Source organism: Orbicella franksi, chromosome 4, assembly GCF_964199315.1.
Source record: "Orbicella franksi chromosome 4, jaOrbFran1.1, whole genome shotgun sequence".
In the NCBI taxonomy this organism is placed as follows: domain Eukaryota; kingdom Metazoa; phylum Cnidaria; class Anthozoa; order Scleractinia; family Merulinidae; genus Orbicella; species Orbicella franksi.
The window spans coordinates 10333350-10359198 of NC_138148.1; the positions used below are offsets into that span (position 1 = coordinate 10333350).

A 25849-nucleotide genomic window follows, 5' to 3' on the forward strand; every position below is an offset into this window, starting at 1 on the left:
CTTAAATCAAGGTTTTTACAACATGCGTTGTTTTGTCACGTTTGTGACCGCAGTTTGTTTTCTATTTATAGATACTACTTTTATACAACCTCTTGAGATATAAGGATTTGTAATCAATTTAGGTGTTTGACCCATGCGAATTTACGCGATTTTATTTCGTCATGTGCTTAGCGCATACATTAAAAATAGCAGCATGGTCAAAGAGTCACGGAACAGGTTTCTAGTCTAACTAAGCAAATGCCACAACCACGAAGGTGCTGGGAATGAAATGAACACAAAAATAAAAATAAATAAATGAAATTATCAAAACTGCAATAAAAAAGCCTGAGTCGCAGCTGGTAGAGGAAAAATCAAACTTATTTAATACACGGTGGAGAAAATGGGTGCGTGAAATGGCGGCAGAAGTCAGAAATTTCTCTTCGACGAACGCAACTATTCCCGCGCTTTCATCAAAGGAAAGACCACGTGATAAGTTGAATGCCATAGAAATATCGACCAATCAACAAACAGTTTTCAGTTGCTCTGAAGAGAACTGCATAATATCGATGTTCACAGCCTGTCGACGTTCGTAGCTGCAAAAAATGGGCATGTCGTCTCTGTTTTCCGTTGACACTAGCTAAATGGATCACGAGAATGCCAAATAAAGGGAAGAAAGAGAAGGTAATGTATCAGGCGTCGTGTGTTTTGTTCATTTTTGCCGCAAGTGCCTTGAACACGGTTGTGAGCACAACTTGGCAATTGTGACAGATCGGTTGTTCGACCGTACACGCTCTCTTTTTGTTTCTCTTGTCAAATACCAGGCTTCCAAAAGTGGGGGAAATGCTAAACAAGCGAATAAAGAAAATGGAGATGCTGTCAGTGACGAGGTAAGGTGGAAATTTCGTGTTTGAGCCGAGAAATCCTTTCGTAGCCTGAGTGAATCACACCAAGATCACGATATTGTTTATTGGGATGGGTGTTGACTGATTGATTTTTCTGTGTGATTTTCCTTGTGCAGGCAAAGCCAAAGTCTCAGCCTGTTTCTCATCCTCCGAGTCAAGCAGTGAAGCTCAGGCAATATGCAAATGGACCGTCAATTATGAGGAAGGAGAAGCGGCAAAGTTCGTCGTCTTTCAATGTGAGCGACAATCGAGAGATAGTGAAATTGCCTCCTTTGAAAGGTAAGATTACGCCGCGCTATTCGAGAAAACATTTTCCTATTCTTTTGCACGTTTTAAATACCCAGGGGTATTCAGAACGTGCTATATTTGAAGCGAAAATTGTTTTTTATTCGAAATGGTAATCGTTTGCCCTTTTCATTGTTGTATTCAGGCGGCTTTCGCGCAAATTGCTCTATTAATGCTTGTCGCACTGGGGTCTTTGCTATGTTAGGAAAAATGTACCCTCTGCTTTCGCCTCGGGTCAGTTTTGTTTACAATTTTATCCATTTTGTAACGCTGGTTAGTGTTTTCGTTTTGTAATTGCTACCATTTTGCAGCAACATCTAGAGACATTGCTCTGAATTAACGGAAGATTGTTGAAATAATGCCCGAAATACGGTAACGATATTTAGGTGAATATTTTATAACTAAACTAAGGAACTTACTAATCTGATAAATTCGTTTAGAAATGTTCAGTGCTGACACTGTAGCAGTCCCCGGCCTGCGAGCCACAAAGAGCCATTTTTGTTTTTCAGTCTGTCAAAAAACGTAACCGCGTGTGTTATGGTTGGAAATCTTTTTACAGATAACAGAAAAATTCTCAGGTGGATACTACTGTAAACAACACTTCGGATCGACTTCAAATATATAATTCTTCAATTAAAAATAAGTTGCAATAGGGTTAGTGTTATGAGACAAATTTTTCGATTGGTAACGTGTATTTTTTGGCCATGAAAAGGCGTTTAAAATCGTTGCATTTGTGATTTCGGAAAGCGATGCCAAGATGTTTTTCATTGGCGCATCACTGGAGGTCATATTTACCTAAGAGTACACATTGTAAGAGTAAACAATAGGGAAAGCGATTTGTGCCTAAAAGGGTGTCAATTGAGCTGGTCAGATTTTTTTTTCTTGAGAAAGAGAATATCAGATATAGAATAGTTTAGCAACTGATGGAAAAAATTCAAATAATTAATACCACATTACCTTTTTGTTTTGGAAATCTCCACACCTGTGGTATATATTTTTTTGTAGATTATTCTTTGCTGACAAAGATTATTCTCTTAGGAAGCTAGAGATAAACCAAAGGCTAAGTTTCTAATTATCTTTGTACTGTTTTCCCCTGTAAAAAGTAGTCATTAGTAGGGTGCAGGTGATTTGTACAATGTGCTTATGGCTTTGCACTGGTTTGTCCCTTTCTGGGTAAAAGTTTCCAAGACATGCCCAAAATGATAGTTGTCCAGTTGAAAGCTGAGCTTATTAATGGCAAATTTCTGTTAAAAAATGGCCATTAAACTCGGTATATTTTCCTTGATGCAATAATGATGACAATATACTAACTGAATTACGCTTTACATGAAAGTTCTTTTGAGAACTCAATGTCCTTTTTTGATCCATTGTGCAGTTGAGAGCGAAATGCTAATTTCCTGCTGGTGAAGGGTATTCATGAGTTCTCCATTTGTATTTTCTGTTGTTAATATCCTACTATTTTGAGATAAGCAGTAGAAATGTGTTTTGTTTCACAATAATATTTGTTTGATGGTTCCTAAATGAACAGCCTGTAAACACAGACAGATTTTTATCAGTTGCGTCACAATACCGCTGACAACCTGTCAATATTAGACAGCTTCCCAAAAAGTGCTCCTGTGCAAGGTTTAAAATAATTTTGTTTGTTTTTTTTTAATAATCATTTCTTATTTTCAATGTGGTTTGCATTATTCTTGGAATAAATAATATACAAAAAAATTATTCTTGGAATTCCTGGAAAATACCTGGAATTTTAGAATTATCTTCTAGGATACCTGAGTGTTCCTTGAAAATAAATATTCCTTTTTTGCCCCTTCTCCTAGAAAACTTTTGGAATTTTGTGTACATCTTAGGAAAAAATAAAGAAGAATAAAATTGCTTTTGAAACCTCTCCCACAACACTTAATACATTCTTAATAATTCAGTTGCTTGCAAAGCATATTTTCAACCATTTACAGTTCAAAATTTCTAGTAAGTTCTACTGGTCCTGAGAATTTTATATCCTGGAGAGGTCTATGAATTCCTACATCTATGAGAAGTATAACCCAAGTAAAGAAACGGAATGAAGTTATTGTTGCTCTCTGTGGGTACCTTGACCTTACTGTGGCAACAATGCTTGAGACACTTGAAGATCGAGTGAGTTGTTCTACTGGGTGTCCTAACACCTGCTAGGGTGTTCTTAAAACGTGAAATGGTGAAGTGGCACTGCAATAGAGCTCACTTTAGCCTACATGTAAATACCAGTGACTCAACAGTGGTTAACTCACAATAACAGATTGCAGGTTTGGGATCAAGTTTCATGTTCACACAGATTGCACCCTGTAAAACTCTTTCATTCCACTAAACCTAACAGTTTTGCTATAACAGTTACCTTAAATAGTAAATGGTTTGAACCCAGGAGTATCAGGAGTTTTTCTTGTGTGATCGTTCGGGTGAGAGTAGTTCTGAAATGAGCAGAACTGATCTTCAGAGTCAAGTGGATAGTGTTAATCAGGCGATGATGTTATAAGTCTGGCCTGTTGAACAAACCAGCTGATGCTAGGATTGCTTTCTTCTATTTACTGTAAATCCTTGAATTAGTACCCAGGGCACTTATTTCAAATTTGGGAGAAGACTCGGTCATTCGCGGGAGGTGCTTAATTGAGGGGAGGAGGCGCGTGTTTAATTTTTCCTAAATTGTGTTCAGATATGATCAGTTTTTTGTAATATATGTATGTGTGAGTTCCTCAAAAATCTCAGAATGATCCTGTCTCTCTTGAAGAACTATGTAATATGACTCCTTTAGCCAGTCAAGGCCTGGTGCACAAGGCTGGTTGGGCTTTAGGCAATGAATGAGGAGATCTTCACTACCATCCATTGCAACAGTCAATGCACAGTGCTTAAATGAGTCGATAATCACTTGCTTGTGATTGAACACGACCAAAACTGTGCATCCTTTGTTGTCTAAGCACTCTTTCATAAATCAGGGGGGGGGGAGGGGGTGCTTATTTGAGGGGAGGCACTTATTGTAAATTTTGGCCAGTAGAAGGGTGCCTTTTCTAAGGAATGCTTATTTTAGGGGGGATGCTAATCCGAGGGTTTACAGTATTCAGGTTTTGTTCATTTTATACTTGTTTTCAGATGCACCACCAAACGAAAGGGAACAGCTTTTTATTCAAAAGATTGAGCAGTGCTGCATTTTGTTCGATTTTGCCATGGATCCTCTCAGTGACCTTAAGTACAAAGAAGTTAAGCGAGCAGCACTCAATGAGATCGTTGACTTCATTACACACAACAAAGGTGTTATCACAGAGCCAATTTATCCAGAAGTAACTCGCATGGTAAATATGAGTTATTTGTTATGCATTCTTGTGTAATGTGTCACCATTTATTAAAGAAGCTATGTCATGTTCTGTGCATCTTGAAAAGTTTAGCCTGAATTTTTCAAGTTTGAGTTGAGTTGATAACTTTATAACTTTGTAATCCGTTTTAATCCTTTTAACCATCCTTGTTCTTTTAGCATCTAATCTTTAATATTATCTCTTTGGTGATTTTCTATGTTAGTAAACTGCTATTTTCAGGTTTCCTTCAATTTAATTTAATTTTGTGGGGGGCCAAAGTAACTCAAAATGCTGCACGGCTGAGCCCCATTAAAGTCCTTCCCCCAGTATTGCATTGTGCAATTCGCATCCCTATTGTGCATAATTTGATGCATGATTAGTGCCTGCACATTAAAAAAATTTGTGGCTTTTTCTTTATGGCTGGGCCTCACCATAGAGGTAAACTGTCATTTTCTCAAAAACGAGTAAGGTGATCTACCATTTTTTTCTGTTGTTTTGAATTGAGTACTAGATTTCTCTATGTAAAATAAATATGGACCAATTCTCAGAGTATAATCTGGTGTTGTTATAAGGATTTATTGAGTATAAACAAGGTGCTGTTGCACCTAAATGAACATGGGGACCCCCCATTTTTTTCAAAATTTAAGGTCCTATAATATAAATAATTAATAGGCAAAGTTTGACAAAAATCTCAGTGCAGGTTTTATTTTAGTGGAATGCCCTTAATGGAAGAGAATAATTTGGTAATCATTTCTTTTTGCTTGATAGTTTGCTGTCAACACATTCAGGACTCTACCACCGCCATCTAATCCTAATGGTGCAGAATTTGATCCAGAAGAAGATGAGCCTAATTTAGAAGCTGCTTGGCCTCATCTACAGGTTGAGTTTGAAATACAGTGTAAATACAGGGCTTGGAAAACAAAACTTAAATTCCAGCTTGCCCTTTGGAGAAGCAGCTCTCTTTCAAATTTTGCTTGCCCTGGGCAAGCCTAAGTTTACTTTTCTTTTATTTAGTTACTAGACAACTTGGCTGGACCCTTGCCCATCAGGCAACTGAGTTACTTGCCTAGGAGGAAAATCTAGTTGTCTTGAACAACTGGACGACACTCTTTTCGACCCCTGAAATTTTTGCAACTTCTTAACATGTGACTAATTGACACTGCTGTCACTGTTGTCACAATTGACACTGTTGTATCTCCAAAAATTATTTGAACACAGACTAGTAATTGAACTTATATGGCTTGTAAAGCATCCAAACCTGTGTACTTAATAGTGATAATCACATGTCAGTCATGATAATTATTATAGTTTCATATGTCTGCCATCTTGGATTCACTATCTTAAATTTCACAAATATTTCCGAAATGTCAGAACAGCTCTGAAATTGATTTGAAAAATAAATAAATAAAGGATATAAAGATAGAAGAACTTCAGGAACAGATTTTCAAGATTTAATTGATGTCTTATAGTCATTAGCTACCAACCACGAAGAAACCATACACAATCCATGCTTTTAGCAAACATACAATTAAAAGAATCATAATAATTATTGTATAGCACAGCAGAGCTGCCCATTAGGTTTTCTTCTGAGGCCCGTTTCTCAAATGTCCTGGGAACTTTTCGGGCCTGCAAAGCCATTTTTGTTTAATCTGTATCTAAAAATAGAGGTGTAATGTATGAGGAGAACCTCTTTTGATATTACGAATATGTGAATAAATCAGCTTTGTAATCATAATGCTTAAGATTTTGCTGTGGCTTTCTGGGTGTAAAAACGTTTTTAGACCTTCGAGAAACAGGCCCCAGGTGTCTAGTGCCATTATTTATGCTGGTTATGTTATTCTTTTAGATTGTCTATGAATTATTCCTGAGGTTCTTGGAGTCACAAGACTTTCAGCCAGCATTGGCCAAGAAGTTTATAGATCAAAAATTTGTTATGCAGGTAGAAAAAAGTAAATTGTATTATCTGGCAGAAAAATGATAATCTGTAGTGTGGAATATATATATTTATATATCTGTTTATAAGGGAATGAAAGGGAGATGCATAATGAGCTCATAGAGACGAAGTTGGTGTGTGGTGAAACCTCGACTGATTATGCAGAATTTTTGGCAGCCTCAGTAGGATTCATTAAAATAGTCTTGATTCCAGATAATTGTTTTTCGAAATATACATGTATAATAAAAGCATAACTGAGAAATACAGACAGAAGTCTGACCAAAAATCAATAGTTGAAGTTCAACTGTACTTGTATATATTGTCTCAAGAAAGAAACTCACAGTAACAAAAACTCACATTTCCTTCACTTTTTGTTTTAAGTTGGTTTATTCCTGTAAACTGTTAACTGTTTGCTTCTCTCTTTATTTTCAGCTTCTTGACCTCTTTGATAGTGAGGATCCGAGAGAACGAGATTTCCTCAAGACAGTCCTGCACAGAATCTATGGCAAGTTCCTTGGACTTAGAGCATATATCAGGAAACATATAAATAATATATTTTACAGGTGAGTCTTTTGTAAGTGGTAGTTTTGTGAATATTAGAACGTTTGATGTTTATCGAGACAGCTGGCCCATGCATTGCTTGCCAGTATTAATGCCCTGCAAGATTGCATCTGCTAAGAACTGCACTTCTACAACTCTTTAGTATAAATCCACTAGCATTCTATCACGAATGCCGTTCTCTGATTGGCTACGCTACTCACTATCTATTCTGTGATAGATAGTGAGTAGCGTGGCAGTGTGCCCTTGTTAACAAAATGACGGCTGCTTCTTGTTGTTTTCGAAGTGTCTATGAAGGGATTCAGGTAAAGTTCTCCATGACCAGTAGATTTATACTAAAACAATTAGATTATCCACTCTTGATTTCTATGCATGATAGAAATCTCCAGCTCATAATCTAAATTGCTTAAGGTATCAGTGTACCCCAAATGACAACCTCGCGTTGTCGCTGCTTCTTGGTCACACGTTTCATAAAACCCCCAATAAAGTACATATTTTCTGAAAGCTTAGTAAATGCAGATTCTGATTATTACTTGATATAAGGCAAGAAATAGAAGCCTTTCCTAAAATAATGATCGTTTTCCAAAAGTATGTAGTTTCACAAATAGAGTTCGTTTCCGGTTAGAATTTAACGGGAAAAAGCGAGCGACATCGCTACGTCTTCTTCACACCTTGATCTAAAAAACCATGGCGGGGGATTTTGATTACTTGTGTGGTTTGTTTTTAATACGCTGTTAAACTTTAAGTTTTTATAAAACACGCATTACCTTTGCTTAAATACTCATTACTTTCAAAGGAGGCAAAAATTAAAAATTCCCTGACCCAGTTTTTTTTGCCACATTATCGGGCAACATTCTTGCCGAATTTCAGCGAAAAAGGATGAAAACTCACTGTAAACGAACTGTAAACGTGTGCCGCATTCGTTGAAATTTTAGTTTTGAGAAATAAAGCAAAATGTACTTTAGGGCGTTTTTCCGGTGTAGGGAGATAAGATCTCAAAATTTGTGAAAAGTAATTACCTGTTGATCGATAAAGTGAGGGCTCTTCTTACTTAGACAATAGAACTCGCATTTACGTATTGTCCCGCAAAGCGGTCTCAAATGCTGTTTCTGGCGGGAAATACCAACAAAGCTCTCTGTGCTGCCACTACACTCGCAGTTTTGGAAGCACTGGATGCAATAACTTTACGATGCTGAAGGCCAAAACTAAGGGATCTAAAAAGTGCGATGGAGGAAGCAATGGGAATTTGAACAGTGAATCCGCAAAAGAAACCATGCTTTTGGAAATGAGAGTATCAGGGTAAGACCGCCTTTTACACCTACTATTAGTAGCTGTACTGTATATATTAGTTGGCTATTCAGAATTTCAGCGAAGTGCTTGAGTTACCTTGGGTGGACAATCAGCCATGTATCTGCAAAGCACCAAAAAGAATATTGTAACAGTTTTTCACTCCGTAAAGGTGGCAAGGCTCGGTGTTTTTTTGAATCTTCCACAAATGAGGACAAATGAAGAACCACGGTGAATCTTCTATAATGATGTGGTGCTGTAAAATGCTGGGATATATATTGTGAAAACTGGGAGCCTCGAAGGTGAACTGTGCTCAAAAGGAGTGGCTGCGACGCAAGACTGTTTAGAAAACATGACAGCGCATATTGGAATATAGGACAGATGTAAATGGAATGTTTAGCAGTCGAATTGTTTTGCTGTGAATATTTTAAAACAATCAGAAGGTTTTGAAGTGTAATAATACACCACTTTGGCTTCTTTATTATTTACAGCACATTCCGTCTCTTGCAGACCCTCGTTACGCTTTCAAACGGCTTTCAAACAGCTGGCACTGAAAACGGGAACCGCTTCGTTTTGTACTTCGTCAAGACCGTCAAAGTCTAGCAATTTATCTTGCTCAAAGTATGAGCCTTTCTCACTAGCGGCGAGTGCTTCAGCCAATTCCTTATGAAATACATGTACCTCTGAGGTTTTCCGTTTCGGTGCCTTCTTTGTACTTGAAAAAGGACATGATCTTTTGCGTTTCTTTTTTGAAGACATCTTCCACTACAAACAAATCGATTACGCGTGACAGACTAATCGCGTGATGCAAAGGAAAACGTGCTGTGCTTCTATCACGTGACTATTAGTGGCAGTTTAATTGATCATGACAACTTGTTGAAAGCATCCAATTAGAGATAATTTATTCATAAAATCGTTTTTTCTTTATAACTTTGTCTAGGAGAAACCTTTTTTCGCAGAACTTTTTGTAATTAAAAGAACTCAATGAGATGTACTTAGGAATATCAATAACTAAAATTTGGCAAAATTGTCAATTTTGGGGTACACTGATACCTTAATAGAAATGTAGGGTCAGTGCAAGCTGCTGATGTTATGATGTCATAAGTAGAGATTTTTTTTATTTTTCATATAATCAGCCCTACATGTATGTGCCATGTGCAACAAAAGGGGCTGTTAGTTAGTTAGTTAGTTAGTTTTCCTTGCAGTGTTTTCTAATGCCTCCTCTTGGTTCTATCATGTTGTGATAACTTGAGGAAACCACGACAACACTTCTTGCTTTCAGCTTATGTCCTTACAGCATCTCGTATTCCCCCAATCATACACCCATGTTTTGTGACTCAATAGCAACATGGAACTGGTTTTTTTTTCATTTAAGAAGTATTTTATCTTGTAGATTTATATATGAAACTGAGCATCATAATGGGATTGCAGAGCTACTGGAAATTTTAGGAAGGTAGGAGATGTTACTGATTTTGTTTATACAGTCATGTACAGTCATGAAAACATTTTGAGGGTATGGGCACTGCATGCTTCACATGACAATGACTTGTTATATTTTGGATACACAGCATTATCAATGGCTTTGCACTTCCACTCAAAGAAGAACACAAGCACTTCTTGATGAAAGTGCTCATGCCGTTACACAAGGTCAAAGCACTGAGCATGTACCATCCACAGGTCAGCCTCTTTTCTCTTTTTAGTTGCTTAACTCTTAACTGGACTTCTTAAAATTATGAATAACAATGAAAACATTAAAGTGCCACTAACCCCCCCAATTTTTTTTCGCTAATAGAAATTTCCTTTTTCTCCTGATCACCACTGCGAAAAAATTATCGTTGTAGCTATTTTTGTTAATTTTCTATGAATTTTTAAAGTTTGTAAATTTGCCCTTTTCCATGTTCACGACCGAGGAATAGGGGAGAATGGTACGAGTTCGCTTTTGACGTCACTTCGGGAATAACAATATTTTGTTTCTGAGAAGAATGTATGCGCACGTGCGATAGTGTGTGTCAAAATTGTTGCAGAATGCAAGGAAGATATGTTGTTGGAGGCTGTAGCAATACAGGATGCATAGAATAGAGTATTCCTCTTCATTCAATACCTCTATGTCGACGAAACTCTACCAGAAACAAGAAAAAGACCAAAGAAGTGGGCTGATCTCTGTGAAGCTAACGCTGGGGAGCCATTGAAGATTTCTCTGATCTCGGGTTTGCCACTACTGTAAAAACCTAGAGATTTTCATGGCCTGTATATTCTTCTCTATCTCTAGTGGAAAGCTTGAAATTGTCAAGGTACTGCATAAGACATGAATTTGGGATAAGGTGGAAGCCATCTGACTATTTCGAGCACAAACAATCCTCCAACGCGAGTCCCAGACGAAACTATATGCAGGTGACAAAATTACACGGTAAATTAAGCGCATCGCGTTTTGAAATAGACTTGTCTAAAGGAATAGTAAACTAAACCTACATTCTACAACGACGCGAAGAAGATTGTTGACGCTTCGAACTGGTGAACTAGCTATGTATTTGTGGATTTTGATAAAAACACATGCACGCCGGAGGTTGCCTATCATGTAATCTGGCTGTGTTTCTCAATGACCATTCCGAATACAAACTTGTTTTGCTCTTTGAGTTTCGTCTTTGAGGAACAAAATGCATCTAAATTACAAACTTAGAATGGATCAGGCATTTATAAATATATGAGGAAAGGGAAACAAACGATTAAGATTCGACCTGATCACTACCGACGGAGATTGTTGTGCTGAAAGAAGAATGCGCTTGTCAGTCAACTGAAACGCAAACTAATAAGTTGAGGACTCCCAGGTTATTAGCGTGCGTAAAATGGACATTTCATTCAAAATAACAGTGAAGTAGAAATGCATTCATTTAACTGAAAGTATACTGAACCTCTTTTCAAGATCTTGTTGAAGGATTTTCCATGATTTCACTAGTACGGAATATGCAAATTTGCATAGCTAGTGTTTGTACACAGTAATTGGATATGCATATACTACGGTCAGTCGACAATAACAAAGTGAAAAGTTACCTCACCTTCGAGTATTGTTTGCCAACATCTCTGCCTATCTCTTATGTTAAAACTATTTTCAATCATTGATCTGGAGAAGTAGGCAGGAGTGCAGTGTGACTGCATCGCATTTTAACTTGTATTTCGGGGAAAATTAATATTTGAATGTAAAAGTGTTTTGTCACTCCGAAAGTTGCACGTTCCGTAAAGTCAAATTACCAACTCTTCGTGTTCATTGACATCTTTATAACTCTTTAAGAACTGTAAGCTAACTCTTCAGCCATTGTTTGTACCTTTATAACGCAAATGGATCGGCAAATTGTCAATCCTGGCCTAAATATAATTATACGACGCGACGACCTCGACTGGTGACCAGCACTTCGAAATGGAAAAAATATGTACTTCGCAGCCGTCCAAATCGTAGCTAGACTCTGAATTGTAATGCTAGATGATACAGTTCTTTCACTTAAAGTTCTTGTCCAGTTTTGATAAAATATGAATGACAAATAACCCGAAAATGTTTTGACTGCCCTTGAAGCTTGAAAATGAACGATTTATTCCATAAACGCAACAAAATTTATAACAATATTCATCTGCTTTTCGACGCGAACGTCCAGCTCATGTTTTTTTCGTTTACAACATATCATCACTCGGACCTAGTCTCCACTCGGTAAATAGGCAACGCGCCTTACACAAAATGAACACAAAATTTCAGTTCGGAACATCCTCCCGCCCGATGCAGGGAGTGCATCACTACATGTAACTTGTCAACCAAGTTCAATAGAGTTCAACTAAAATGTTCAACAAGGTCTCATAAAGTTCAATTAAGTTCAGCAGCTAAGTCAGCATCAGAGCTTTCAAACAGGTGTAACCGCTGTACTGGACGACGGGTAAGACTTCCAGATGAGGTCCGCAGGGTAACGGACCGGACAAGACCGTCACGGCCTGTGTGGGTGTCTTCCACTCGTGCACGTGACCACTGACCCCGAGCTACGCGATCCTCACTTACTAGGACCAAGTCACCTTTGCAGATTTCACGACCAATCTTGTACCATTTCTTGAGAGGTGTCAGGGATTTTAGGTACTCTGCATGCCAACGCTTCCAAAATCCATTTACAAGCTTCTGGTGATACTGAAAACGTTTGGTGAGGGCTCTCGAGGTCTGTTCTGAAACATGAGTGTCTTTAGTCGGACACGCTTGAAGATTCCTGCCAATCAAAATCTGTGCAGGGGTAATCACACTGTAGTCATCAGGGTCTGCACCAAGGTAAGTAAGAGGACGACTGTTCAGCTGTGCTTCAATTTCAGCTAAAATAGTAGTTAACTGCTCGGCATCCAACATTGCTTTGGCAAATAGTTTCTTCAGTGGCGTCTTGACACTCTTTACAAGACGTTCATAAAAGCCACCCCACCATGGGGCTTTTTCCACAATGAACTTCCACTGAATCTTCTTTTCAGACAAAGCACTTTGGGTCTGGTCTGATTCCAATACTCTCCAACATCGCTGTAGCTCCTTGTTAGCAGCCTTAAAAGTTTTTGCATTATCTGACCAAATAATGCTGCACATTCCTCTTCTTGCAATCATCCGTCTAAGAGCAAGGAGAAATCGCTCAGTTGTCATATCACATACCAACTCCAAGTGTATTGCACGGGTAACTGCACATGTAAATAAACAGATATAGACTTTTTCACCACTGTCTTTCAAATACAAAGGACCAGCAAAGTCTAGACCCACGTTAGTGAACGGTGGTGCAGGCTTAATTCTGTCTTCAGGAAGTGGTGCCATCTGCTGACCAAAGGGTTTTGTTTGGTAATGGCGACAAATTAGACAGTTCCTTAGTGTCTGACGGACGGTCGATCGTCCCTTGATCACCCAAAATCTCTGTCGCAAAAGTGACAAAGTGTGTTCAACTCCAGCATGTAGTTCACGGCTGTGAATATCATCAATTAACAACTTAACAACAGGATGGTTAGAAGGCAGGATAATAGGATGTTTCTCCTCTTCTGGCAACAGTGACTTGTGAATTCTTCCTCCAACACGAAGAAAATGACTAGTCGGACACATAAACGGGTTTAAATTGGCAAGGTTGCTGTCCTTCACTGGACCATGCTGTTTACATGACGCAATTTCTTCAGGAAAACCTGCTTCTTGTACATGAGATATCAACCATTCTTCTGCATTTTGTATCTCTAAACCAGTTAAAGGGCTGTCAATTCTTTCCTCTTCTTTCACTCTTGAGTTGCTAACGAATCTTCTGATCCAAGCAACAGTTCTTAGCAAGCGACTATACTTGCTGAATCTTGTGAAGTCAATAAACGGCTCTTTGGGTTGCACAACACAACTGACACTAGCTTTACTCTTCCTCTCTGGGTTAACAATTTCACTGGAGGGTTTTGACCTTAAATCCTCGGGCCAATCTTTTTCGGACTCTTGCAACCAAGAGGGTCCTTTCCACCACAAATGACTATCTCGTAACTGACTTGCAGATAAACCTCGGGTAGGTAGATCAGCTGGGTTCTGCGGTCCTGGACAATACCTCCAAACACTGGGATCCAGCAACAACTGAATTTCAATAACACGATTAGCAACAAATGGTTTCCACTGTGAGGCTGCTCCTCTAATCCAGTGTAACGTTGAAGAATTGTCTGTCCAACAAACAATGCGGCTAATGGGACAATCTATTGCACCTTTGACATAGGTGCAAAGTCTAGCAGTAATTACAGCAGCCATCAACTCTAAGCGCGGTAGGGTAATCTTCCTTACAGGAGCCACTCGGGTCTTGGACATCACAAGACTGGTAGATACCCTTCCATCTTCACAAACAACTCTCAGATAAACTGCAGAGGCATAAGCAACTTCTGACGCATCACCAAATGCGTGTAGCTCTACTTTGGGGTTCTGACCTAATGGCAAATCAGTGTAACATCTAGAAATTTGAAGGTGTCCAAGTTCAGAAATCTCTTGAACCCACTGATTCCATTTCGATGAGACTTCCATGGGAATTTCCTCATCCCATCCAACACCCTTGGTCCACAAGCTTTGAAGAATTAATTTTGACCTCACTGAAAAGGGTGCGATTAGACCAATCGGATCAAATATCTTTGCTGCTAAAGACGCCACCTTTCTTTTAGTGTACACTGTCTTTGATCTCGACTTAACAATGTCCACATCAATTGTAAAGACAAGGTTGTCAGTAAGTGTATTCCACTTTAATCCTAATGCTTTTGTGATTGGATGTGCTTCTGCTAGATCACTTTCCAGGCTGACAAGACTAACTGCTGCTCTGTCCCTCTCTGGTATGGCCTCCATAAGCTCAGATGAATTGCTTGACCATTTTGTCAAATTAAAGGCAGCTTTCTGCATAAGCTCAGTAGCACTTCGCTGTAATTTCAGTGTTTCCTGCACATTGTCTCTCCCTGAAGCAAAGTCATCAACATAAGTGTTCCTCAAGATTTTATTTGATGCAACAGGGAATGTTTCTTTACAACTTTTCACATGCTCTTGAATAGTGCCAATGGCAAGAAACGGACTGGAAACAACTCCAAATGTGACCCTGGTCATTCTGTAAATCTTAGGCGTGGCCTTGGGGTCCAAATCTCTCCACAGATACCGGTGTGAATCTCTGTCTTCTTCTTTTAACCGAATCTGCAAGAACATCTTCTCTATGTCACCCATGATACCAACATAATTCTTTCGAAAACGCAGAAGAATTCCGACCAAATCTGGCTGTAATGCTGGGCCTGGCTCTAAGCAGCTGTTCAGAGAGACACCATTGCTATCTTTCGCTGATGCATCAAACACAACTCTTGTCTTGGTTGTCTGCTTGTCTTCCCTGATGATCGCATGATGAGGGAGATAGAACACCGGACGCCCATCTGTTGGTGTAATTTCATCACAAGGTACTTCTTCAGCAACACCGTTCTCAACATACTTGTTAATCGCTTCTCTGTACGATGCAGCTTTCACTGGCTCATGGAGCAGCTTCTTTTCTAGATTGTACAACCTACTTTCCGCTTGCCGGTAATTATCTTTCAATGAAATGCAATCTTCCTTCCATGGTAATGATACTTCATAGCGACCATCATTGTATGTTAGTGTCTCTTTAAACTTCTTCAAGACCACATCTTCTGCATGAGTAGTAGAAATTGAACTTTCAGCAAGTCTGACACCAATGGACTCCAAATCCCAGAACTTTTGAAGTGTTTCATTCAATTGTTCTTCAACACTAATTTGAACATTCATAGACACAGTGCATTCTTGGCCATGACCACCTGTTGGCCCACAGAAGACCCAACCCAAAGTTGTGCGAACTGCAACTGGCTCACGGGAACCCCCTCTCACAATGTCTCTTGTCACAAAGGAATAATAGAAATCCAAGCCAATAAGCACATCAATCTCTTGTTCCTCTCTAGGGAATTCTTCAGGAAATGCTATGTTTCGAAGGTGACACCATCTTGTTGGATGAATATCCACAGCTTCAGCTGGCCGGCATATTACTGGTGTAGTAAGTGCCTCAATACATTGAGGCTGTCCAGATTTGTCAATAGGTGCCACAGTAAACGCAGTTCTCTTCCGCAAAGTGCTCTTGGTGGCCTTTCCACCAAATCCAGAAACAGCAATTTTGACACTCTTCCCATCAAGACCAAGCTCATCAATTACACTCTGCCGAACAAACGACGTTTGAGAAACAGGATCAAAGAAACATCTCACAACTTTTGAACACCCATTTGATCCACACAAAATAGCTGGTATGGTCTGCAGGATCACTTTTCCACCTGAGCTCACTGCAACAGAATTTGCCACAACTGAGGACGGCAAAGCAGGACCTGACGACGAGGGTAGTAATTCCGGGGCTGATTCCACCTTGACTTCTTCCAAGGGAGGACGAGCTGAATCCTGATGCAGGAGACTGTGATGTCTACCTTGGCAATGCTTGCATGGAGGTTTCTGGCACACTTCGGCTCTATGACCAGGTTCAAGGCATCGGAAACACAGGCCTTTAGACATTGCTTTTCTGAATCTTTCTTTCACAGGTAATGACAGAAAAGTGACACATGACTTCAAACCATGGTTTTTGTAGCAAATGACACACTTGCCCTCTTGCGTTGCCGCACATAATGCAGAGGTGGATAATTTTTGTGACCGGTTAAACTTGAAACGGTTTTCACGATTTCCAAGATTTTCCTTTGCCGGAGCTTTGGAATCAAGAGGAGGCTGTGAAGACTCTTTAGCTCTTATCAATTGCTCCAAGAAAGTAAACAGTATTTTCACTTCCACACAGTCCTGTTTAGCTTTCTCCTCATTAAGCTCCAATTCCCATTTTTCCACAACTTTTTTTGGCAGCTTGTCAACTATTAGAGGCACAAGAACTGGAGCCAAAGTTTCAGAATTAAACTTTTCACCAAAGGACTCAACAGAGCGAACGTGACCTATCACTTCATCGTAGAATTTACGCATGGAGGTTGCATCATCAGAGCTCAAACGTGGCAAATGGATCAAGGATCTTACATGTGCATCAAGTATTAACCTTGCATGCCCGAATCTTTCCTTCAAGATTTCCAAAACTGGCTTGTAATTCGCTTGTACCACTGCAAAACCTTTCACCGCTTCAGCAGCCGAACCCTTTAGCGATCTCATCAAGTACTCTAATTTTTGGACATCTGCCAACGACGGATTGTCAACCACTGAAACTTTTATCGACTGATAATAGGGTTGCCAGCTCAAAACATTTCCGTCAAAGGTTGGTAGATTAATCTTGGGTAGCTTAACTTGTACTTGAGAGGACGACTGGGATACGGGTGGATTGCTTCCTAACAATTGTGCTTCGGGAACTTGTTTACTTGCCAAATAACTTGTCATTTTGGCCATGCTTTCAATTACACGCGCTTCGTATTCATTATGGCTCTCACATTCCGCCTCGATCTCTTCATCCTCTAACATTGTGCACATCGTGGCTTGCACTTCCTGCAAGTCACTCCACTTACTTGCGACATTATCTTTCAACACTTGAACTCGTGCATAATTATCTTGTTGTGACAGGGCTTCGTCGATTAATTTCAACGTGTCTGTGACAGATTTTCTCAGGAATTTTCTCTTTTTCTTGATAGCTTCTAAATCTTTCGACATTTTGAAAGACCACAAATTTTACTAACCTCATATAATCGCAACAATTACAGGTCTGCACATTCACAGAAGTTCCTCTCGTTCAAAGTGCTGATGCAATACACATGTGGTTTGTTTGGCGCCAAATCGCCGATATGCAAAAACCAACTTCTTCGCAGTAATAAACGGATCCAACTCTCCTTTTGCTCGACCAATCGTCGAAACTGTTTCTCCAAATCCAATATCCGGCTCGAAGGACCATGAAAATGAACGATTTATTCCATAAACGCAACAAAATTTATAACAATATTCATCTGCTTTTCGACCCGAACGTCCAGCTCACGTTTTTTTCGTTTACAACATATCATCACTCGGACCTAGTCTCCACTCGGTAAATAGGCAACGCGCCTTACACAAAATGAACACAAAATTTCAGTTCGGAACAAAGCTCAGTCAAAAGTCTCTTGAGTGTTTTAGCCCGGTTCCCGAAGTGACGTCACTAGTAGCCCGACCCAGATCCCACTTTGCGCGGTCGTGAACATGGAAATTACATGTTTAAACGCCTGTAGAGACACAGGGATTTTATCAATCAAGACAATTTTTTCACTGAAGTAATCAGGAAAACTGGTAGATTTTATTAAATGAAAAAAAAAATTTGGGGGTTAGTGGCACTTTAAAAGGTGGCTTTTCCATTACTTCAAAATTGGTGCATGTTTGGAAATAGTTATGCAGGGGTTTCATTAAAGGAGAAGGTCACTCCAAAAAGCTGACGTCTTTACCTATAGCAAGTAAACATTCAGCTTTTTCACTCACCAAAGTTTCAGCCTCTGAAGTGCCTGCTATCCTGAAGAAATTACTCTCAAAAGAAGCGACTTCAGAGGCCATCAATTTGAATTGTAGTTGGCAGCCAGGCCGTGTTTATGTGACATCATTCCATCCGACCCCTGATTATGTAGTTGTTTTAGAGAGGCACAACTCCTGAAAACCTTCAATCAATCAATCGCCTTAACAATAGACGGAGAGATTTCAGATCATAAAGGAGATTAGCTGCTTGATCAAATGTCTCGCAGAAGAAAAACTGCACTCGAGAGACAGTGTCACAGAATAAAAGTCAGCACCAAGAGAGTTTTTGTTTGCAGGTTATTTCTTGGAGGCTTGACAGATTGAGGATGAATGCAACCTGTTTTAATCCTTTTAACAAATAGATTCCATGTTGCCATGTGTCTGTTTAATAGTAATAGACCATAGATGATGTAAAAATGTGTTAAAAAAAAAACAGTGGCACAGTCCAGCCATTGGGTGAGTGTGGCACCGAATGTCTTTATCATGCTTTGACTTCTTCTGTGATCAGTTTCTAAACAGAGCACAGCAACATGAAATCTACATACATGTATCAGTGTTTTATAATAAAGAAACCCAAAAATATAAATGGTATCATCTGTACATCTGTCCTCCAATAGATCATAAGTAAGAACCAATCAAAAGACTTATTATGTAATTTTGAATCGTGGTTATGGACCAAAGAGGGCAGTATCCTTGTGTAAATTTACTCTCAAATCACCTGTCTGCTTGATGGCACATTGTAAAGCAAAAATTATTGTTAATCACCCTTGCCAATAGTGGAATTGGGTGAGTTAAATTCATGCAAATTATATGATTTTTCATATCTACCCAGTTGGCCTACTGCATTGTACAGTTCTTGGAAAAGGACCCTGGTCTTACAGAACCGGTAAGAATCATGATAGAAAGGAAACCCGTGTTAAGGCGACCTCGTTTATTACGGCCACTTCATTCTGGCCCAAACGAAAGCTCAGTCAGTCATTTTATTATTTAAAGAACTCCTTTAATTCGGCCACCCTGTCAGTAAGGCCAGATGTTTGTGCCCCATTGGTGACCAGGTTTGACAGGGTTCCACTGTACAAGCAAATGTATTACTTGAGTTGTCAGGATTACATAGTTTCAGTCTCTGACATTTTTCATATCTTACTGGTCAACTTTTTTGTTCTCAAGGTCATTCTGTCACTGATGAAGTTCTGGCCAAAGGTACACAGCCCTAAAGAGGTGGGTTTGTACAATTTATATTTGAATTTACATCTGAGAGTCTAACAAAAACTAAATTTAATTAATGTATTCACAGGTGATGTTTCTTAATGAGCTTGAAGAAATTCTTGATGTCATTGAGCCATCAGAATTCTCAAAAATCTTAGAACCACTTTTCCGACAACTGGCAAAATGTATATCCAGCCCACACTTTCAGGTGAGTAGATTTATTAACCATTTGAATTCTTGTTCATCAGTAGCTCCCTGTTATTTCATGAATACATATAACTGATACAGTTTGGATTGTACTGTAAGTTACACCTACATTTTGAGATGTATGTTAGTTAATTTGTGCTTGTACAGTACCACCATTGCTATGGTACTGCAATGGGTAGCACAGTGGTCTGTCTGCATTACAAAATGTGTTATCCCAGAAAATACCCTTCCCCACCTCATGGAAGGTCACTGGAAATTCCTAGGGGTGGGGTTGGGAGGTGTGGGGGGGTTGTGTCTTAGAAGCCAAAGATTTTAAGGCGAAATACATGTATGAATCAGAGTTGCTTTTAGATAATAGACCTTTCCCGCATTCCGCTTCAGTGCGTACGAACAATAGCACCAGAACGAGGTTGGGGTGGACATTTTCATACCGTTGCTGTATTTTTGTCCACCCTGACCTCGACTCAGTGCCATTGTTTGCTGGAATGTGGGAAAGGTCTATTATGTCTATCTTAAAGTCTATACTTAATTTAGTTTAAATTATTATATTTAGTTTTACTCTCATGACTGTAAAGTGATACAGAGATTTTTATATACTCACTATATAAATGAAATTATTGTATTATTGTGTTGTACAAAACCAATCTGGAATTTCCAGAGGGGTGGATTGGGGTGGGGAAACCAAAAAACCTTGCTTAGAGAGGGCATGCATATTTTCTGGAGTAATGCATTCTGGGTTCAAGTGCTGGGTCATTGCATTGTGTTCTTAGCCTAAGCACTTTATTCTAATGCTGCCTCTCTGACACACGTTCAAGTATAAATTGACACCAGTGTGATGTTAGAGAACCCTGACAAAAAACATCTTGTGATATACAAGTATAAGTATCCCATCCATGTTGACTAGCAACACTCTTAGTACATGTAGTTTCATGTTGTGGAGGCCGGGATAAGCTCAGCAGTAGAGGACTCTATTTTATGATGCTTCAACAATAATTCATTTCTCATAAATTTGACAGGTTGCTGAGCGCGCTTTGTATTATTGGAATAACGAGTATGTGATGAGCTTGATGAGTGACAATGCTGGTATCATAGTGCCCATCATGTTTCCTTCCTTGTATAGACATTCAAAAAACCACTGGAACAAGTAAGAAACAAGTTTTCTTTTAATTAGTGAAGGTGCTTGTTGATTTTGAACTTACATGCTTGTTATAGGTGTTGTTCTCTATTGTATCCAGGTAGGAATGTATATGTATGCTGAGCTGATCGACAAAGTAGCAGGAGAATAAAATGAGTAGAAGTAATTATATTTGATTGCAAAATTAAGCCTGTGATGGTTTAGAACATTTTCACAAAATATAAACACTGCTTTCTCAAACTTTTTCAATGTAAGTTTGATTTTGGGCTAAATGAAAGGCTTTCAAAATATCAGAAAAACTAATTACTTACCTTTAGGTCTAAGATTCTTGCGAGAGGGTTTTCTTTACTCCTCCATATGAAGAATCGATGACTATTAATTGTTTGTTGGGCTCAAAAAAAGTGCTCTGTGTTCGTCCAGGACCAATAGATTATCTTGCCAGGCAAGGAACTTTTATTCTCACGTGTCCAATGAGCAACGGCCCAGGCAAGTTGTCTGCCAACCAAATAAGAAAAAGGCAAACTTGGACTTGCTCAGGGCAAGCAAAATTTGAGAGCTGCTTGTCCAAACAGAGAGCTGAAATTCAAGTTTTTTTTAGCCCTGTGTTTGGTACATTTTTTTGGTTTCTTGCCCAATTGTTAATCTCTGCTTACAGATTCATGGTGGTTGTTGAATGCAGGCTGGGGAAACTGTTTAGAAAGCTGAAATGTTTATTTTGTTCTTTCTTAGGACGATTCATGGTCTGATATACAATGCCTTGAAGCTCTTTATGGAGATGAATCAAAAGCTCTTCGATGAATGCTCACAAAAATATAAACAAGAAAAACAGAGGTATTGCTCTAGTTAAAAATAATTTGACTAGAAGCTTAAGGGGTTTTTTTGTGAGCAGGTAGTTAATGATGAGGTGTACCTGATTGGGGCATGCAGTGGCTGAACAGCTAGTGCACTGAACTCAGGACTAACTATGCTTATTAAGAGAAATGTGAATTTAGGGTATCTTCAAAGTGTAATTGATGACAAGATATGTGAAAACCTTGGCCACAAAAATGTACTCCTAAAGCTTTGCACTGTTAATTGAGTTTTCTGATGCATGTTTGAGAGTGTTTTAAAAGCAGTTAAATACCCCAAGCATTCTCTAGGTGCAAGAAATTAGCAGTAAAAGTAGCCCTTCTTATACGTGGGCTCTTTCTGCTGTTGTCATCCGTGCCATTTTTTCTTGCCCAGGTGTTTTTGGTGTTGCTCAATGATCTTCTTTATGATTAGTTGGGACTACTAAAAGAGCACTGTGAAAATTAATAAAGTTTAAGAGGGAAGCAAGGGGGTGATGTGCATGTGTGATCCCATTTTCCTGGCAAATTTTAACAAAATTCATGAGTTACATACTTTTAGCTACTGTTAACAATGTTTTTTCTTATGAATTCAGAAATCAATGTATTTTAGTGGCTTTTCACATGTCAGACACAAATTTTCCCTCTTGGCATGTTTCGTGCATAAACCCTTTGCCACCCTTGCTTATCAACTGGGGTAAGGGAATTTTAGTTAAGTTGATTTTTTTCTGGGATTGGGCTAAACTGTATCTCAGTGACATTGTGCCTTGTTCGATTTGTGGATAGAGATGGGGATTTGTGAGCTTAGAGTTTCATTTTGAGAACTAGAATTATTGTTGCTGTTATTCTTAGGGAAAAAGAGAAGCTTAAAGAGAGGGAAGAAGCTTGGTTAAAAATAGATGAACTAGCTCGTAAGAACCCTAATGTAAGTACAGTTGATTGCCAAACTATAAAGGACAACATTAATAATCAACTATGATGTAGGGAGTATGTTGCTACCTGTTTTCATGTTCTTTACATACAAAACCATCAAATTGTAATCTGCCTTGTGCAGGATGTGGTGTACCTTATTTAGCTATGCAAGTTAATTAAGCTTTTGTTAATCATGTCTGGCCCTCTTGTGTAGGTGATAAAAACTCAGATGATTATTGTCATCTCTTAATTTGTTTCAGTATGTGAAGATTGCTCGTTTAACTGATGCCGAGGATGGAGATAAAGTGTCAAGCTTGTGTATGGAGTTGGGTAATGAAATGGAAGGTGTAGAGGAAGGTGCAGTTTATATTCAAGAAGTATCAAAAACGGTAATTTGCTAATAAGCTGGGTGTTTTGCTGTTCAACTACATGCCGGCTGCAATTAAACCAAACAAGAATTGTGTTGCTACCTTTTTCTCAGCTTGCCATTGTTACATGGTTTTTGCTTCAATTATGACTAAATTTTCTTACTGCATTCTTTGGCACTGAAGTAAATTCTTCTTGACTAATGTTTTCTGTGGGGAGGCGTGATTGCCAGATAGTTTGTGCCCTGGACTCCAGATCAAGTTGTTTTGGTTCGAACCTTGACAGGGATTACTGTGTTGTGCTTGTGGAGACGTTGTTTACTCTTACAGTGCCTATAAAAATGGGTACTGGTGGCTTGAATGCCGAGGGGCTGGGGGATAACCTTGAGAAGACTAGCTAGCATCTCATTCAGGAGGGGTAGCAACACTTCTTGTTTGTCATGTCACAGAAACCGGACTGAGATAAACATCAGCTCAATCGACCACTAAACTTAATTACAGGCTTTTTTCTAACTGAAATGTTTTCCTGGCATTGTTATCTCTCTCGACAGGAATTTGCTGCAAAGAAGCCAGAGAATAGGAAGTTTGTGCGGCGGAAATCTGAACTTCCACACGACTCAAGGACTGTAAATGCACTGTCAGATTATAATAGTCCAGAGGAGTACCTTACTTCAGCACCCGAAACGTAAAGTGCATATCTACGTGTTGCCTAAATTTGGCAGATTTGAACTTTTTAAATTCAATTACAGGTTTTCTCTGATATCTTTATTATTAGACTTATTTTGAACCCTGTGTTCTTACTTATTTTAAGGCATAACTTACATCTAATAGCATGTAAGGCAACTATTCATAGAGATGAGGCAAACTAATTTAGTTTGGGCGAGAAATTTTTTAAACCCTTAATTCAATCAGAAACAACACAATCATCACTCCAGTGTGTCATCGCCATATGTCGATGTACCAAGTAATGTGATCAAGAAGAAACCGTGGATATAAAGAAGAAACCTTTTAATATTGTGAGGATGGAATAAGAATATTACTCATTTTTCCCTTAATCATTTGCTTTGAAGGGATTTTTACGACAGTTTTTAATCAACTTACTAAAAATGGCCAGAAAATTAATTCTTCAAGACATTGGCTGCTAAGTGGATCACTGTTAAAGCTCTGGTAAGCCCCCTCTCTCTTTAAGAAGTGTCTTTCCTTTCACTCATATAATTTTGTGAAAAGTGCCCCCCCCTTTACAAAGATGGAAGCCCAAATCAATTTCTGATGATGAATTTAGTTATTAGTAGTTATTTTAGTTATTACTAGAACTTTATGGCAAATGATTGACTTTCATTTTGTACTATGTCATGGGTTTTTAAGTTTATTATTTAGAACATGGATGTTTTAAACCATTCTGCATGGTATATGCACACATCAAACAGAAGTTTTAATCAACTGTCAACCTGTTCCTCTGTGAATATTTTTAAAAAAGTTGCTTTGGGTTCTTTTACAATATAGAGAACCCCGCGCAAAGGAAGGTAATATAAGAATGAGTGATATGTGAAAGATTGTCTTGGACAATAAGCTTGTAAATAATTGCAAGATGCTCTGTGGTGAATTCCAGGGACGGTGAGGGGAATTGTCGAGTTTCTAAAGAAACTATTCTGATCAAGGTAGTTTATTACTTGGGGTTAACTTATTGAAAATCACTTTGGAATTGTCTCAGAAGTGGCACCGATTCAGCTCCCTCAATATGAAGTGGTGCTGGCCAGTTCTGAGTTAATACAGTTGAACCTCTTCACAACGGCCACCTTGGGGACAGAGAAAGGTGATCGTTGTAGGGAGGAGGCCGTTATTGGGAGGTTGGGGGTGTAGTATAACGGTACGTAGGGATCAAGTTTCGTGATCTTTTGCCATAAAAAAAATTGTTTTTCATCAGTCGCTGATAAACTGGCCGTTGTCGAGTTGTTATTTTGGTAGTTGGAACGCGCTTTAGAGGCCGTTGTGGAGAGGTGACAGTTGTAAATGTTAAAAAATAAGGTTGAATGTATGGACCGTCCGCCAGGACAAAAATAAGAGGCCGCTGTAGAGAGGTGGCCGTTAGTGGAGGTTCGACTTGAGTCAGCTAAATGATTTTAGAAGTCGGGAACTAACTTAGCTTCAGTATGGTAGGGGAATTGTAAGTAAGACTACGTAACTGCTACGAAGTACAACAAAATGTCTGAAACAGAAGTCTTTTATTTTCTTAGTCCTTCGTCTATTTTTATTCCAGGGTTGGACCCGAGTGGTTTGTGGGTGTGGATTTATTATGCAATCTCTCTGTTGATAAGGGTAAAGGGCGTGTTTTATCTACCTTGGTTCACCTTGGTTCCCAATGACTGACAGAAGACGGACATTGTAGTAACCTGTAGACATGTGTATCTCACGGGTACGGGGGGGGGGGGGAGGGGGGCTCCGTTTTGAAAAGGTCGAGGATGCTCGTCGTCCTGCTTTATAGGGGTGTTAATTACAGATTGTGGCCTCACTGAGGGTGCTCTGAACGAAACATCACTATTTTTGGCCATCCGGTTATCTTAAAGGATTACATTCAAAGAAATAAAGAAACGCTGTCAGGTCCATTTTTGGGGGCTGAATAAAGTTTCAGCCACGCTCAGGTAGGTCTCCTTTAGAGGGTTTTGACGAACATCCTCGAGCTTTTTACACGGGAGTTCCCCTTCCCCGGAGTGTGTGTCGCACTAAATTTGGTGGCCTAAAATGGTGTGATCTTGGCAGCTTTGGGAACCGTCGTCCTTTCATTGGACATGGAAATCGAAGGTAGTGTTATTTTAGAGAAGGCCTAATTTTATCCCCATCTGTGTAATGTTACTATACAGAGTACATTGTCAAGGTAACAGGTCGCATCCGCGTTATATTTTTGGGGGAATACAACGATGAAACACATGTTCTTCTGTGAAATGTATATTTATTCAAAAATAAAC

The 25849-nt window shown here is 39.1% G+C and overlaps 1 protein-coding gene across 1 annotated transcript; it reads left to right on the plus strand.

Moving 5' to 3' along the window:
* Nucleotides 1-228: 228 nt before the first annotated feature.
* LOC145484592 (serine/threonine-protein phosphatase 2A 56 kDa regulatory subunit gamma isoform-like) lies at nt 229-25833 on the plus strand. Its single transcript, XM_081463189.1, has 17 exons — nt 229-660; nt 801-866; nt 998-1160; nt 4284-4483; nt 5252-5362; nt 6330-6422; nt 6849-6979; nt 9655-9714; nt 9830-9938; nt 19067-19120; nt 19402-19452; nt 19529-19648; nt 20664-20791; nt 21512-21613; nt 22462-22534; nt 22782-22910; nt 23438-25833. The coding sequence occupies exons 1-17, from the start codon at nt 634-636 to the stop codon at nt 23573-23575; spliced, it is 1755 nt and encodes a 584-aa protein (XP_081319315.1). The 5' UTR covers nt 229-633; the 3' UTR covers nt 23576-25833.
* The last annotated feature ends 16 nt before the right edge of the window (nt 25834-25849 follow it).